Source organism: Saimiri boliviensis, chromosome 6 (assembly GCF_048565385.1).
Source record: "Saimiri boliviensis isolate mSaiBol1 chromosome 6, mSaiBol1.pri, whole genome shotgun sequence".
In the NCBI taxonomy this organism is placed as follows: Eukaryota; Metazoa; Chordata; class Mammalia; order Primates; family Cebidae; genus Saimiri; species Saimiri boliviensis.
In genome coordinates, this window is record NC_133454.1 from 18,219,667 (window position 1) to 18,238,224 (window position 18,558).

At 37.4% G+C, this 18,558-nt stretch overlaps 1 protein-coding gene across 2 annotated transcripts in view; it reads right to left on the reverse strand.

The window, feature by feature from the left end:
• The window catches only part of ANKRD42 (ankyrin repeat domain 42), a 75,299-nt gene that overhangs the window by 28,808 nt on the left and 27,933 nt on the right, over window positions 1-18,558 (reverse strand). For both annotated transcript variants that reach the window (XM_003935095.4, XM_074400385.1), the window contains 3 exons: window positions 16,648-16,848; window positions 10,105-10,230; window positions 3,910-4,015 (listed from right to left, as the gene is read on the reverse strand). In XM_003935095.4, coding sequence (XP_003935144.3) covers window positions 3,910-4,015; window positions 10,105-10,230; window positions 16,648-16,848 — 433 coding nt within the window. The remainder of the gene's footprint in view (window positions 1-3,909; window positions 4,016-10,104; window positions 10,231-16,647; window positions 16,849-18,558) is intronic.

An 18,558-nucleotide genomic window follows, 5' to 3' on the forward strand; every position in this document is an offset into this window, starting at 1 on the left:
GTACACTCTGTCACCAGTGCACTGATCAGCCAAGGAGCCAATATCTGAAGGTCAGTGACAATTTCACATATATTCAACTATGTGAGAAACTCAGTTACTTGGCACTAAGGACAAGTATTCGTATTAAACACTGATTCCATAATTTTTATTGGTAAAAACACACTGGGAATGGAGATCCAATATCAAAATAGTATGTGTTATGCTCTCAAGCACACTCAACTGAATAGAGGACCAGAACCACCCTCCTTGATTACTTATAGTTATTGCCTCTTCTTGGCCTAATTTAGATCATAGAATTTATTTTCATTCCAGTTTTAGGGCTAACTAGTAATATAGCTCTAGACCCTTCTATCTCCATCTTTCCTCAAGCCAAACCATTTGGTATGGCTTTGAAATTTAATTTTAATAAATGACCCTTCCATTCACGTTTTCTAATTCTCCTTAATCTTCCCCACATTTCTATGAAGATTCCAGTAATGTACTCTTGGTTTTGGAGTTGTTATTGTGATTGTATATAATCTGCATATTTTCCACAATTTTGCCAACTGGAATTTTTAATCTATTTTCTTAGGACTTGAAGAATTACTCACTAAACACAAAAACCTTAAATCCTATTTTCTCATACTTACATAACCAAACACATACATTACCTCCTACCCCAGGTACTGCAAATCATTAAAGACACAGTAATAAACATATGCAGGAAGTTGTAAGGTTTACAGAATTCATTATCTCTACTAGGTTGTAATTTAACAGCTGTCATTTACTGAGTGCTTACATTATGCTAGATTCAAGCTTATCTCTAAAATAACAGTACACCCACATCAAGCATTTTGTTACATGAGAAAAAAATGTGGACCAGAAATTATTGAAAACTTCAGACATGCCCACAGTACTCAATCACCTATATGACACCGATGCAAAAATACACAAATAGACCAATGGACAAAATAGTTCAGAATTAAGCCCGCACATGCATCGACAACTGATTTTTACAAAGACACAAAGGCAGTGGAGAAAGAATAGTCATTTAAACAAATAGTCTAGAACTAGATATCCATATGCAGAAAAAGAACTTGGACTCGTACTTCCTATCATATATAAAAACTAACTCAAAATGACCACAGACCTCAATATAAAAGCTAATACTATATAACTTCTAAAAGAAAACATAAAAGAAATTTTTCATGACTTTGTGTTAATCAGACTTCTTTAGATATGACACCAGAATCATAATCCATAAAAGGATAAATTAGCAAGAAATTTTGCTCTTCAAAGACACTAAGATAATGAAAAAACAAGATACAACTGGTAAAAAGGAAAAATCTTTGCAAAGTATATATCTAAGAAAGAACTAGTATCCAGAATATACAAAGCACCTTTAAAACTCAATATCAAGAAAACAATTCAATATTTGAAGCAGGCAAAAGATCTGAATAATCACTTCATTGAAGAAAATATAAAGATGGCAAGTATGTATATTTAAAAAATGCTCAAATTCATTTTTCATTAGAAAAATGCAAATTAAAACCACAATGAGATACCACTACATACCTATTTCATTACTAGAATTTAAAAAAGACCCTGACAATACCAAATGATGGTAAGAATGTGGAACAACAGAAATTGACATCCATTGCCGGTAGAAATGCAATTTATTTTGTTTTATTTTTTTTGAGAGTCTAGCTCTGTCACACAGGTTGTAGTGCAGTGGTACAATCTCAGCTCACTACAACAACCTCTGCCTACCGGATTCAAGCAATTTTTTTTCTCCTGCCTCAGCCTCCCAAGTAGTAGCTGGGACTACAGTGGGACTACACGTGCACACCATCATGCCCAGGTAATTTCAGTAGAGATGAGTTTTCACCACATTGGCCAGGCTGGTTTCGAACTCATCTCAAGTGATCCACCTGCCTTGGCCTCCCAAAGTGCTGGGATTGTAGGTGTGAGCCACTGCGCCCAGCCCCTAGAAATGCAAATCTGTATAGCCACTTTGGAAGGCACTCTGGCAATTTCTTATAAAGTTAAACATACACTTAGCATATAGTCCAGCACTCCTACTCATAGATTTACCCAAAGAACTGAAAACATGTTAACACATAAACCTGTTTATGAATGTTTATAGAGGTTTTATTCATAATCATCAAAAAATGATACAATCAAGATGTACTTCAAATCTGTGAGTGGATAATTTAATTATGGAATACTATGAAATTCTACTCATCGTTAGAAGGAAATGAACTGCTAATACACATAGATGAATCTCAAAATAATTATGTTGAGTGAAAGAAGCCAGACATAAATATATATTGTATGATTCCATTTATATAAATCTCTAGAAAATGCAAACTATCTATAGTAAGAGGAAGCAGATCAGTGTTTTGTTTGCTTGGCCACACTGGGGAGCAGTCAAAGGGAGAGACATTATAAAGTGGCAGGAGACTGAGGGTGATGAAGATGTTCACTATCTTAACTGTGAAAATTGTTTCACAGGATATTCATATATTAAAACTCAGTTGTACTGTACAAATATATGCATTTTATAGTATGTCAATTATACCCTGATAAAGCTATTTTAAAACAATAAAACAGACCTGAGTGATCCCAGGTACATGGAACAACAAAACCACACTCCAAGGCATCAAAGAAATTCCATAAACAAATTTTGGGGGAACATCAGCTCACAAACAAAAGTTCCATGGCAACTTAGCAAATGATTGGACCACAGTATATCGTCAAACCTCATATGCTATTGTTAGCCCACATTCCTGCTTTAGATTTCAGCCTTCTAATCCCCATGCAGTTCCTCAAACATACAAGGTGTTGTCTTACAACTCCTTCTTACATTTACACTTATGCTTACAAGCATCAACATAAATGTTGTTTCCACAAAATTTTACCTCTATCTAAATTGTCCCCATGCAGTTTCCTCCATAACTTTTACCAACCTCTGTATTAAAGTTCTCTCTTACAACTTTCAAACAGAACGACTTTCTATGTTCTCAGTGTACCTTACACATATACCATGTGATATTGTACAATAATTAGAATTAGGCCAGGCACGGTGGTTCATGCCTGTAATCCAAGCACTTTGGAGGCCAAGGCAGGCAGATCACCAGAGGTCAGGAGTTCAAGACCAGCCTGACCAACATGGTGAAACCATGTCTTTAAAAAAGAAAAAAAAATTTGAAAAAAAAAAAATTAGAATTAATAAGAATTTTATTTGCATATTTGTCTCTCCACAAGCTCCTTGAGGGCAGTGACTGTGTTTTCTCCCCTTTGCATTTCTACCACTAATCACACAACTTGGAACAAGGTAAGTACGTGGAAAGGTGATTGACAGAACAACCACATGAACAAACAGATGGACTACATATTTCTTGAGAACCTAACTCAAATGAGTTGGCTATGTTTAATAAAACATGCTACATTTAATTCAGATGTAAATACCAAAATATGTTTCAAAACCCATGTGATTTATTTTTCTATTATTAATGTTGACTATTTCTTTTTTCACACAGCATTTCTTAACAGGCAATGCCACAGGCATTTGGATGGGACAATTCATCATGCATTACTATCCTGAGCACTGCAGAACATTTAGCATTCCTAGACCTAACCTCCAGTTAGTGAAGGTCTCCAGTCATTGCGACAACCCTCCCCCACGTTTCCAAATACCCCTCCCTCCAAGGAAAGGGTATAATACTACCTCCCAGTTGAGAATTACTGCTTTAGAAAGAAAAACTGATATAATGACAGCTGTAACTTCAGCCTGAAAACTGTCATTGCATCTGTATTTAACTGAGTCCTCTAAGATTTCATTAAAAATCTTCAGAGATTTTTGGGTGCAAGAAAGTATATGCAAAACTTTAAAAACAAAAGAAAAGAGTAAAGAAGACAGATTTATACCTCTTTGCCACATCACTGGGTCTCTCCCCTGCTTTGTTGGTAATATTACTGTCTGCTCCCATTTTAATCAACCACTGCAAACACTCGATGTGGCCTTGTCCAGCAGCTGTTCAAAAGAGGGAAAAAAAAGTTATTAGTAACAATTTTCTAAAATTTTGGACAGTACCATTATAGAGTACTTACTTGAGTGTTGATACAGTAAGTGGAAAAAGTACGCTGGGAAAATGTTATTTTCTCTATTTCATTTACTGATTCCTTAGACAAACATTTAATCAACTGTGCTTAGGCCCCATACAGATAATTTTACATATGGATATAAAAGTTGAAGTTCAAAAAGGTTATTTACGTATTTATTTAACATCACTCAGATAGTAAGTAGTTTAAAACTAGAATCCAGGCTTTTCTAATACTATCCAGTGATTATCTCCTGCTATAAATAGCTCCTAACCTATCCTGTATTTCACAAGAATGTGAGCACATTCTAACCATATGAACCTACATAGACTTCAAAAAGTCTTGCTTCAGCATTTATCTATATGATAGATGTATGATATACATGCATTCTTCTGAATCTTACAACTCAAAATTTATAGGCCTCTAAAGCCACACCTGATTAATCTAAACTGTTTACCACCTTTGTCTAAATCTTCTCCTCAAAACACATGCTCTCTTTATTAATCGTCACCTTCACAACTCTGCTTATGTGTCTTCCCATCTAAAACCGATCACTCAACAACGTGCTCATTGAACCTGTAACTATTCTTCATTCATCTTGAAATTCAAGGAAGCTGAAGAAAACAAACTGAAGATACTTAAAAGACCTGAGTTTAAGCCTATTAAACAATAAGATGTGAGAACAGTGCTGTAATCTTCAAATCCCCAGAACACAGCAAGTGGCTGCAACATGCAAACCTTTAATAAAGGTCTAAAGAGTTAATAAGTGAATGAATATATTTTAAAAATCAAATCTTAGCTGGGCGTGGTGGCTCACGCCTGTAATCCCAGCACTTTGGGAGGCCGAGGCGGGTGGATCACGAGGTCAAGAGATTGAGACCATCCTGGTCAACATGGTGGAACCCCGTCTCTACTAAAAATACAAAAAATTAGCTGGGCATGGTGGCGCGTGCCTGTAATCCCAGCTACTCAGGAGGCAGAGGCAGGAGAATTGCCTGAACCCAGGAGGCGGAGGTTGCGGTGAGCCAAGATCGCGCCATTGCACTCCAGCCTGGGTAACAAGAGCGAAACTCCGTCTCAAAAAAAAAAAAAAAAAAAAAAAAAAAATCAAATCTTAGCTCTGCTCTTACCAGCTATATAACCTCAGTCAAGCTACCTGACTTCTTTAAACATCAATTTCTTCATCTTTTACACAGATGATTATTTAAAAGCAGAGCACACTGCTGCTTTATAAAATTGCAATAAGGATTAAATGTGATCAGAGCTTTTCATTCTGTTAAGTGGCATATAAATATCAGGTATTATTGCCAAATCCCCATTAACAGTTCCTCAATAATTTGATCCTTAGCAACTTCTTCCACCCCTCAATTCCTATTCCCAAATTCCTATGACAGCTATTTTAACAACCTAATTTATTTTTAGTCATTAATTACATCCTGCCTTAAAAGAAATCTCTGGTCCTTTTATGATGTAATTATGTAACTCTTTAACAGTAAGGTCCAGATCTCATTCTGACTCATAATATAAGAACATGGTTGGTGCTGAATGTGTATACATGACCTTGCAAAATAAATCAAAGAGTAGGAACTTTTGGTATTTCTTTGGTGCCTTAAAAAGTGAACCCACCTCCATTACTGGCAGTGTAGAGGACACAGCAATTCGAGTGACTAAACCATCCAATCACGACAGTCCTACAGCCAAGCTGGCAAAGTCTGTAAGAACCCTTGTTCTGTTGTCCTCTGTCTCAGAGCCATCTGCCAAATTACAAGCTGGCTTCTGCAGAGTCTGGGCTTCTCTCTTTCCCACAGAATCTGAGGCTTCTCTCTCTCCTACAGCCTATCCAGAATCCACTAACACAGAAGCTACTTTCTCATACCTCTATTAATAACTCGACTTAAGACAAAAATGGCAACATATTTTATCTTTTCTGTCATTAAAAGTCACAAAATCAAATTTATGAGCATGGATAATGCTGAATTTTACAAGACAGAATGAAATTAGCCCAACATTTCATTTTATTACATGGAAATGCTTAAAAATGGGAGGAAGGGAGGTTAAGTAATAGATCTACAATGAAATGCAATAAGAGGATTTACCCAAGATTTTTACTAAATATTGATTAGGATATGTTGACTAATTTGACCAATGTTTTACAAGAAACAAGGTAAAATTATACAGCAGTTACAGATTTTTAAGAAATGACTTGAAATAATTATGATTTAATTTGAAGTTTGAAAAGGGGAAGTCCGCCAGGCACAGTAGCTCATACCTGTAATCCCAGCACTTTGGGAGGCCAAAGCCGGTAGATTACAAGGTCAGGAGTACAAGACCAGCCTGGCCAATAATGATGAAACCCCATCTCTACTAAAATACAAAAATTAGCTGGGCATGGTGGCACGTGCCTGTAGACCCAGCTACTTGGGAGGCTGAGGCAGGAGAATCACTTGAACCCGGGAAGCGGAAGTTGCAGTGAGCTGAGATGACGCCATTGCACTCTCGTCTGGATGACAGGGCAAGGCTTCATCTCACAACAACAAAAAAGGAGGAAGTCATACTAGATCTAAGCAATTATTAAATAACTAAGAAGAATGCCTCAATAATAAATGCTGCATCTTATCTACTGAATGAAATTAAAACTAAAGGAAAAAGCAATCTGACAAAATGTGAGAAACGTGAATTATAAACAGATGTCAACTTTTATATGACCAATTTGAGTACAGTACAAACATACAGATGGTGCCCAAGAAAAGGCTAATGTCTTAATGTACTTCTGAATGTAGGATCAATGAAGAAATTAAGAAGAAAGTTGAAAAATTTCTTGAAACACATGATAATGGAAACACAACATACAAAAACCCTTAAGATACAGCAAAAGCCGTATTAAGAGGCAATATTATAGCTATAAGTGCCTACATTAAAAAACAGGAGGTCGGGCACGGTGGCTCACACCTGTAATCCTAGCACTGTGGGAGGCCGAGGTGGGTGGATCACCTGAGGTCAGAAGTTCAATACCAGACTGGCCAACATGGTAAAACCCCATTAAAAAAAAAAAAAAAAAAAACAAAAAAAAACCCACAGGAAAAACTTGAAATAAAAAATCTAATAAGGCCAGGCACCATGGCTCATACCTGTAATCCTAGCACTTTGGGAGGCCAAGGTGGGTGGATTACCTGAGGTCAAGAGTTCAAGAACAACAGCCTGGCCAACATGGTGAAACCTCATCTCTACTAAAATACAAAAATTAGCTGGTGTGGTGGCAAGTGGCTGTAATCCCAGCTACTCAGAAGGCTGAGTCAGGAGAATCACTTGAACTTGGGAGGCAGAGGTTGCAGTGAACCAAGATGGCACCACTGAACTCCTGCATGAGTGACAGAGCAAGACTCCATCTCAGAAAAAAAAAAAAAAAAAAAAAAATCTGCCGGGCGCGGTGGCTCAAGTCTGTAATCCCAGCACTTTGGGAGGCCGAGACAGGTGGATCACGAGGTCAAGAGATCGAGACCATCCTGGTCAACATGATGAAATCCCCGTCTCTACTAAAAATACAAAAATTAGCTGGGCATGGTGGTGCACGCCTGTAGTCCCAGCTACTCGGGAGGCTGAGGCAGGAGAATTGCTTGAACCCAGGAGACGGAGGTTGCGGTGAGCCGAGATCACGCTATTGCACTCCAGCCTAGATAACAAGAGTGAAACTCCGTCGCAAAAAAAAAAAAAAAATTTAATGACACATCTTAAAAAGAAAACCAAGAGCAAACCAAACCCAAAATTAGTAAAAGAAACAATAAAGATCAGAGCAGAAATAAATGAAATCGAAATGAAGAAAACAATACAAAAGATCAATGAAACAAATAGCTGCATTTTTTTTAAAGTTCAACAAAACTGAAAAACATTTATCCAGACTAAGAAAAAAAGGAGAGAAGATCCAAATAAGTAAAATCAGAAATGAAAATGAGACATTACAACTGATACTGCAGAAATTCAATGGATCATTAGTGGCTACTATGAGTAACTATATGCCAATAAATTTAAAAATCTAGAAGAAATAGATAAATTCCCAGACACATACAGCCTACCAAGATTGAACCAGGAAGAGACCCAAAACCTGAACAGATCAATAATGAGTAATGATATCAAAGCCAAAATAAAAAAGTCTCCCAGAAAAAAGAAAAAAAAGCCGGGGACCTGATAGCATCACTGCTGAATTCTATCAAACATTTATAAAAGAACTAACATCAATCTTACTCAAACTATTTGGAAAAATAGAAGGGGAAGGAATACTTCCAAACCCATTCTACAAGGCCAGTATTACCCTGACTCCAAAACCAGACAAAGACATGGCAAAAAATAAAACTATAAGCCAATATCTCTGATAAATATTGATGCAAAAATGATCCATAAAATACTAGCAAATCAAATTCAACAGTACATTAGAAAGATCATTTCATCATGGCCAAGCAAGATTTACCCCTGTGATACACAGATAATTTTGACATACACAGATCAATCAATGTGATACATATCAATAAAGGACAGAAACCATATGATCATTTGAACTGATAATGAAAAAAACACCTGACAAAATTCAACATTCTTTCTTAATAAAAACCCTCAACAACCGTGTATAGAAGGAACATACCTCAACATAATAAAAGTCACATGTGACAGACCCACAGCTAGTATACTACTGAATATGAAAGCCCTGCCTTTAAGATCTGGAACACAAGGATGCCCACTTTCACCTCTGTTATTCAACACAGTACTGGAAGACCCAGCTAGAGCAATCAGACAAGAAAAGGAAACAAACAGCATCCAAATTGGAATGGAAGAAGTCAAATTATCCTTGTTTACATATGACTTTAATCTTCTATTTGGAAAATTGTAAGCTAAAAACCTAACCAATAGGAACATAATATATGATCTGTGGACAGCCAGAAGTTATTTGTGAAATAAAATCCAATTCAAACACATTATTATATTAATAAGCCTACTATCATTTTACTCTAAGAGAATCACCTGCCATCAGGTCAGGCCAGGCATGGTGGCTCATGCCTGTAATCCTGCACTTTGGGAGACCAAAGTGGGCAGATCACTTGAGGCCAGGAGTTCAAGGCCAGCCTGGCCAACAGTGAAACCTCATCTCTACTAAAAAGACAAAAAAATTAGCCACGTGTGGTGGCACATGCCTGTAGTAATCCCAGCTAACTCGGGAGGCTGAGGTGGGAAGATGACTTGAGCCCAGGAGGTCTCCCCCTGCACTCCAGCCTGGGTGATAGAACCAGACCCTGCCTCAAGATAAAAAGATAGAGAGAGAGAGAGAGAGAGAGAGAAAGAGAGAGAGAGAGATGATTTCTATTTTAGTATGAATTAATAGGTCATTTTAAAAATGGTATTCTAAGAAATTTCTCTAGCAGTACATTTCACATATTAACTAACATGATAATATCACTATAGAAATTTTATTGGAATTACCCTTGAATAAGATAGTGCATGAACATCTGGCATCATAAAATGAACATTACACTTGAATTGAAAATTAGGCATTCTGATAGGCTGGGCGCGGTGGCTCAAGCCTGTAATACCAGCACTTTGGGAGGCCAAGGCGGGTGGATCACGAGGTCAAGAAATCGAGACCATCCTGGTCAACATGGTGAAACCCCGTCTCTACTTAAAAGTACAAAACATTAGCTGGGCATGGTGGTGCATGCCTGTAATCCCTGCTACTCAGGAGGCTGAGGCAGGAGAATTGCCTGAACCCAGGAGGCGGAGGTTGCGGTGAGCTGAGATCACGCCATTGCACTCCAGCCTGGGTAACAAGAGCGAAACTCCGTCTCAAAAAAAAAAAAAAAAAAAAAGAAAGAAAGAAAATTAGGCATTCTGTATACCATACAAGGTAGACTAATATCTGCTAGGGCATCAGAAAAAAGCTTTATGTTTCATGTGTTTTCTGACTGATAATTATTTTAAAAGATTAATAACTCAGCAGCAATTGTATCAGAACTGAAAGCAGAAGTCATAATAACTCACCTTTATGCATAGGAGTTGATCCGTTATCAGCACGTTCATTAACATTGATTACTCCATCTTCTACTAATTTCTTAAGCATTCCCAAATCACCCTTAAAGGCAGCCACATGACCTGGAAATGCTAAAGCTATAAATAAAAAATTCAGCATTTCAGCAAACACAAGAATTTATTCTTTTCCCTGTCTTAAGCTGTCATATATTTCAGGTTCCAATATTTTACCCAATATAAGGCTGTTGTAATAGAACAAGTTCAGTTGCTAATAAGCAGTATAAAGAGAATTATAAGAAAAGATTATTACTAATCATTCTACTCCTCCTCCCCTCAGGACTTCAAACATGCCAGAAGTATTGTACTAGGACTATTTTTAGCCATATTCGCTTTCTCTCTCCCACCACTGCAAAACACAGAGGATGGTCATTTAAAACCCTTTGCATAAAGACACACTTGGAGGCCAGGCATGGTAGCTCATACCTGTAATCCCAGCACTTTGGAAGGCTGAGGCGGGTGGATCACTTGAGGTCAGGAGTTGAAGATCAGCCTGGCCAACATGGTGAAACCCCATCTCTACTAAAAAATACAAAAATTATCCAGGTGTTTTGGCTCACACCTGTCATCACAGCTAGTCAGGAGGCTGAGGCAAGAGAATTACTTGAACCTGGAAGGTGGAGGTTGCAGTTAGCCGAGATCATGCCACTGCACTCCAGCCTGGGCAAGAGTGAGATTCCATCTCAAAAATGAATAACTAAATAAAGACAGAGTTAGTCTCACGGCCTGTAGTTGCACAGACCACTGCTTCCCTGCTTGCAAGACAGCAAAGACAACAAAACAGACTAGAAGCAGATAAGAAGTGTATATGTGCACACACAAGTCATCCCTTTGAATCCTCAGGGTTCCACGACCCCCAAAGATACCAAAATCTATGGATATCCAAGTCCCTTACATAAAAGGGTATAATACTTGCATATAACCTATGCACATCCTCCCTTCCATATACTTTAAATAATCTCTAGGTTACTCGTAATACCTAAGGCAATAGAAATGCTATGTAAATAGTTGTCATACTGTTTTGCTTTTGTTTGTTTTGTTTCAGAGACAGGGTCTCACTCTGTCACCCAGGTGTGGTCACAGCTCACTATAAACTTGAATTCCTGGGTTCAAGCAATCTTCCCGCCTCAGCCTCCCAGGTAGCTAGAGTTACAGGGATGCACCATGATGCCTAACTAATGTATATATAGACATATACATATATATACATTATACATATATATATGAGTTGGGGGTCTCACTATGTCTCAAACTCCTGGCCTCAAGCGATCCTCCTGCCCCAGCCTCCTAGCAAAGCACTGGGATTATAGGCATGGACCACTGCATCCAGCTTGTATCGTTACTTATGTGCATTAATTTAATTGCTGTATTGTTATTTTTATTGGTTTCTCCTTCAAATATTTTCCATCTGTTGAATCTGCAGATGTGGAACTTGCAGATATGGAGGACCAGCTGTACATATATACACATACATGCATACACAAACACATATACACACACACACAACACTGATGGTACCTAACTCGATCCCTAGCATATAGTTGATGCTTAATAAAATGTCTTTAATGCTAATAACTACATAAATTCAGTCTTTTCCAAAAATGCCAGACACAGTAGTAAGCACTTGTAAGAAATGCATCATTTTGCCTTTTTTTTTTTTTAAGTAAGATCTTCTTGGATACTTGGACACCAAAGGATTGCATAATTTAACCGTCTTAACAAATCTAAAATGTAGCTATTCTCATTTTTACATATGGAAAGAAACAACCTAGAATAGCCAAAGAATATTTTTAAAAAAACAAAGTTGAAAGGACTTACACTAATTGATTTAAAACTTATTATAAAGCTACAGTAATCAAGGCAGTGTAATAATGGCAAACAGACATACAGATCAGTAAGACAGAATACAACAAAGACCAGCAAGAGTAGAAATATATATATATATATATATATATATATATATATATATATATATAAAATATATAAACATACATACACACACACACACACACACACACACACACACACACACACATATATATATATATATATATATATATATTTTTTTTTTTTCTTTTGAGATGGAGTCTCACTCTGTCACCCAAGCTGGTATGCAGCACGATTTCCGCTCACTGCAACCTCCACCTTCAAGGTTCAAGCAATTCTCCTGCCTCGGCCTCCTGAATAGCTGGGATTACAGGCACACCTCACCACACCTGGCTAATTTTTGTATTTTTAGTAGAGACTGGGTTTCACCATGTTGGTTAGGCTGGTCTCAAACTCCTGACATTGTGATCCCCCCACCTCGGCCTCTCAAAGTGCTGAGATTACAGGAGTGAGCCACCACACCCAGCCATAGATCCATATATCTAAGGCAACTGGATTTTGACAAAGGTGCCAAGACATTTCAATCAGTTAAGGGGAATCTTTCCCAAAAATGGTGCTGGAACAACTGGCTATACGTAAAATAAAATAAACATCAAATTTAAATCAACACCTTATTTCATTCCATATACAAAACTTAACTTGATATAGATCAATGATTTAAATGTAAAAACTAGAACTACTAAACTTCCAGAAGAAATCATAGGAGAATATCTTGCTGATCTTGGGATAGGCAAATAATTCACAGATAGAACTAAAGATACTAATCATTTAAAAAAAACCCGTAAACTGTACTTTATCAAAATTCAAAATTTTTGCTCTTTGTAAGACATTGTTAAGAAAAGAAAAAGGCAGGCAGCCCTGGTGGCTCACACTTGCAATTCCAATGCTTTGAGAAGCCAACACGGGAAGATTGCTTGAGTCCAGGAGTTCGAGTTCAGCCTCGGCAACATAGTGAGACCCTGTCTCTACCAAAAAAAAAAACTTTAAAATATTAGCCAGGTGTCATGTGGTATGCCTGTAGACCTAGCTACTTGGGAGGCTTAGGCAGGAGGATCACTTGAGCAGGAGTTCTAGGTTACAGTGAGCTATGATTGTGCCACTGCACTCCAGACTGTACAACAGAGCAAGAATCTGTTTCTACGCTTAAACCCAGGAAACGGAGATTGTAGTGAGCCAAGATCACGTCATTGCACTCCAGCCTGGGAGATAAGTATGAAACTCTGTCTCAAAAAAAAAGAAGAAAGAATCTGTCTCTAAAAAACAAAACAAAAAAGACAACTCTCTGAGTAAGAGAAGATATTAACAATACATATAGATACTTGACAAAGAGCTTGTATCCAGAACATATAAGGAACTGTCAAAACTCATTAAGTAGAGAAACAATCCAATTTTTAAATGGGCAACAAAATAGACACTTCATAAAAGAAGATATATGAATGGCCATTAAGCATATGAAAAGACGTTCAACATCATTAACTATCAAAGAAATGAAAATTAAAACCATGAGATTAACACTACATATCCATTAGAATGGCTAAAACAGACTGATCACAAAGAAATGGAGCAAATGGAATTTTCATGTATTTCTAGTGAGAGATGTAAAACGATTCAACTACTTGGAAAAAGAGTTTGACATCTTCTTAAAGTTAAACATACACCTCTACTTTTAAGTTCCACTCCTAGCTCTTTACCAAGATAAATGCAAATATATATCTGCATATATGTTCATAGCAGCTTTATTAGTACTAGCCCCAAACTGGAAACAATCCAAATGCTCACAACAGGTAAATGGATAAACAAAATATGGCATATCCACACAACAAAATACTACTCTGCCATAAAAAGGAATGAAGTACTAATACAGACAACATGGGTGAATCTCAAAATCACACCTTTTACATATAAAATTCTATAAAATGCAAACTAATCTGTGTTGACAAGAAGAAGAGCAGTGGTTAGAGCTACAGTAAAAGGAGGGATGAACTGCAAAGTGGTATAAAAAAATCTTTGGGGAAATGAAAATGTTTTGTATCTTGATTGTTGTCTTGGATTCCTAAGTGCACAGATATGTCAAAATGCATCAAATTGCATACTTAAAATTTATGCAGTTTATTATAAGTAAATTATACTTTAATAAATATGATTTTTTAAGGATACCATAACCAAAGTTGAAAATAACAAGCCCCATGTGAGAGGAAATATCTGTATCAGATGAAGTCAATAAATTATTGGTATCAAGAATCTATAGAGAACTCAGACAAATTATTTAGGAAAGGATAAAGAACACAATTTTTAAGGGGGGAGAAAACATAGGCAATAAGTAGGAAACTAGAATAGTCAATAAACTTATGAAAAGGTGTTCAACCTCAACAGTAATCAAGAACATGCAAATCAAACCACAAATTACATCTTTTCATATCCAACCAACTGGTAAAAGTTTTAGAGTCTAACAATACTTGAACACTGTGTTTCTCTAAGTTCTCACCCAACACTGCTAATGAGACTGTAAACTCCCACAACCACTTTGATGAAGTATGTAGTAATATCTTTTATACTGAGGGTGGGTAAAACCTAGAGTTTTCAAACTATTTACAAAGCATTTAGAAATTAAGCTGATTATCTAGTAAGTTACTATGAAAAAGAAAATAAAATAATAAATGAAAATTAAATACAATTTTTTTAAAAAAGAAATAAAGCTGAGTTCTTAAACTCTTGAGTCTTCAGAGAAAATAAGCAAGACCTTGAGAAGCCTCATCCAATGTTGACAGTGTGCCATACAATACTACCATTTTCTATGTAGGCTATGTGTGAAAAAGGTAGGGAAGCACTTCTCTAAAGAAACCTTTTTTTTTTCTTTCTTTTTTTTTTTTTTTTTTGAGACAGGCTAGGCTGGTGTGCAGTGGTACAATCATAGTTCACTAGAGCCTCTAACTCCTGGGCTCAAGCAATCCTCCCACCTCAGCATCCCAAGTAGCTGGGACCACAGGTGTGTGTCTTCATGCCTCGCTTATTATTTTTATTTTTTTTGTAGAGACAGAGTCTCCCTTCTCCCTATGTTGACTAGGGTGGTCTCGAATTTCTGGGCTCAAGCAATCCTTCCACCTCAGCCTCCCAAAGTGCTGGGATTATAGGCATGAGCCACCATGCCTCAGTTCTAAAGAAATTCTTGTACATGTACTTAAGGAAATATGTACAAGAATAGCAATTACCATACTGATCATAATAGTGAAAAATTATAAGGAACGTAAATGTCAAATGGGGAATAGATAATGATTTTCATAGAATGGAATCTAATAAATATATAAAATAATAAACTGGGATACCATTATTAATTAACTTAATCATTTCAAGAACATATTATTTTGTGAAAAAAGCAAGTTAAAGAAGGATATTGTTTCCTATGATCTGTGTTAACAAAATAAAAAGAAAAAAAAGCATATTTTTTATGCCATTTTTATAAAGTTTCAAAAGGAGTGTCAAAGACTGCTAATTGTCCACCAACACTCCCTTCCTTCAACAGTAATAGAGCTGCAGCTGGGAGAAGGATTCCCAGCTAGGTAATGAATTATGCACCTTCCTTGCAGCCTGTTTATGGCCATGAGTAAACTCTTGTCAACTCAATGTCAGCAACCCTGGTAAGTGTAACCTCCATCTTGGAAATATCTGCCCAGCCTCCTGAGTAGCTGGGATAACAGGCATGCGCCACCATGCCTGGCTAATTTTGTATTTTTAGTAGAAATTGGGTTTCTCCATGTTGGTCAGGCTGGTCTCGAACTCCCAACCTCAGGTGATACGCCCACCTCAGCCTCCCAGATTACTAGGATTACAGGCGTGAGCCACTCTGTCACCCAGGCTGGAGTACAGAGGTACAATCATGGCTCACTGTAGCCTTGACTTCCTGAGCTCAATCCATCCTCCCACCTCAACCTCCCAAGTAGCTGGAATTATAGGCATGCCTCCACATCCAGCTAATTTTTGTATTTTTTGTAGAGATAGGGTTTTACTCTATTGCCCAGGTTGGTCTCAAACTTTTGAGCTCAAGCAATCCACTCACCTCAGACTCCCAAGGTGCTAGGATTACAGGCATGAGTCACTGTATCCGACCTCTACACATTTTTGTCTAAAGTATTTCATAATAAAGAATCTGCAGCACTTTGGGAGGCCGAGGCGGGTGGATCACGAGGTCAAGAGATCGAGACCATCCTGGTCAACATGGTGAAACCCCGTCACTACTAAAAATACAAAAAATTAGCTGGGCATGGTGGCGCTTGCCTGTAATCCCAGCTACTTGGGAGGCTGAGGCAGGAGAATTGCCTGAACTCAGGAGGCGGAGGTTACGGTGAGCCGAGATTGTGCCATTGCACTCGAGCCTGGGTAACAAGAGTGAAACTCCGTCTCAAAAAAAAAAAAAAAAAAAAGAATCTGGATGAATGTATAAGCAATGATATGTAATGAATTTTAATGTTATATATTAAACATGTTTATATTTTTACATATAAAATATATAACATTTGCCTTACATCTTCTTTTCCTATTTCATTGATTTGACTTACTATATTATCATCATCATCATCACATTATATGCTAGAACATATCAACTTGATTACTTACTTTCCTGATCTTCCAAAGTGTTTCCTTCATACTCAGCCCCCTGGATAAACTGTATGATGTTGTGCTTGAAGAACCTCTGGGCCAAATCCAGTACATTTTCTCCATTATCATTGAAGGCTTTTAAAACTTGTGTCGCACTGCTCATCCTACTCAATAGGAATTTGAAACAGTGAAGGTGGCCTTCCATGGCTGCTAAGTGAACTAGAGGTAAGAAAAAAATTTTTAATTTAATTTTTAAAAAATTTTTATGTATGTATTTATTTATTTAGAGATAAGATTGCTCTGTCACCCAGGCTGGAGTGCAGTGGCACAATCATAGCTCATTATACCCTCCAACTCCTGGACTCAAGAGAATCCCCCTACTTCATCCTCCCAAGTAGCAGGGATTATAGGCAGGAGCCACCATGCCTGTCAGAATTTAATTTTTAAATTGAAACTAAAATAACTTGAAAAAAGAAATAACACATTAGCTCTATTCCTCATAGGGAGATGACTATCCCTTTCCCAAATGACAGGAACACAGAGAAGAGATCTTTTACCCAGCCTGCATTTCTTTACACAGTCAGCCTTCTAGTCACTTCAAAGCAGTGAGTAAACAGTTGGAATAGTTATACTTATCATGAGTCTAGAGAGACCAGATGAGGGTCACCGAAAAGCAGCCCCAGAAAGTTATCTTAGAAAGTGAAATCCCAATTATGCAGTTTATAATTACATAATAAAATGCTTATTATGTAAGTAAAATTTAATATTCTAGAAAAAAGTGGAAGAAATAAACCAGGTGTTCCCAAACTTTTTACACAGGGGGCCAGTTCACTGTCCCTCAGACCACTGGAGGGCCACCACATACTATGCTCCTCTCACTGACCACCAATGAAAGAGATGCCCCTTCCTGAAGTGCGGCGGCGGGGCGGATACATGGCCTCGGGGCCGCATGCAGCCCCCGGGCCATAGTTTGGGGACGCCTGAAATAAACCAATAGTCATTATGCAAATAAGCATATCATAATACTTTTATCACTATGCATTTGTCACTTTTCTATAATTTATTCTTTTTATCATAAACAAGAAGAATGGATTGAAATGCAGACTAGGTATACATACTGACTTCACCATTTACAGCCTAAATCTCAGAAAATAATAGAAAAGATATTTTTTAAAGTTATAAAAAACTAAAGAAACAAACAGGAATGCCATGAACAGAAAAGATATTTTAAAGAATCGCTGAAAGAAAGCATATTGGATCAGACTCAGGGACAGCCATAACCTAAAATTTTATGGAAAAGAAAAACAAAAAAAGGAATGAATCTGGAGTAGCTACAAGCATAGAGGCAACAATTACAAAGATCAAGACAGGCTTTATACCTCTTAAGAAGTGACCACTCACTTGGGAAATAAGCCCAATTCACATATCTTGTCTATGGAGAAGCACGGTAATGCCCAAGTGGCCAGTACAATTCAGGTGAAACAAGAAGTCCCAGATAAGAAGTCCAGAAGGTAAGTTGCTGGCACATATCAATCTATTCTCCCTCAGCTGCCCCTCACACTAAACACTGCCACACTAAAACTTCAGATTCCTCTAACTGCTTAGTCATCATTTACACTTACAAGGCTTATAGGCATTTCTAACATATGTCAAAAGTTGAGGTCCTTAGCCTCCTCACACACATTTTCCTTATATAGTCTCCCCATCTCGGTTAAGGGAAGTTCTCTCCACGTTGTTCAGGCCCATAAGCCTCAGAGCCATCTTTGACTCCCCTTTCCATTACTCCCCGCACCTAAACCATCAACGAATTTTATTGGTTCCTTCAAAACATACACAGAATCTGATTACTTCTCACTACCTTTGCTGCCTCTATACTGGCCAACCCAAATAGTAGCCTGATTTATTGCATCAGGCTTCCAACTGCTCTCC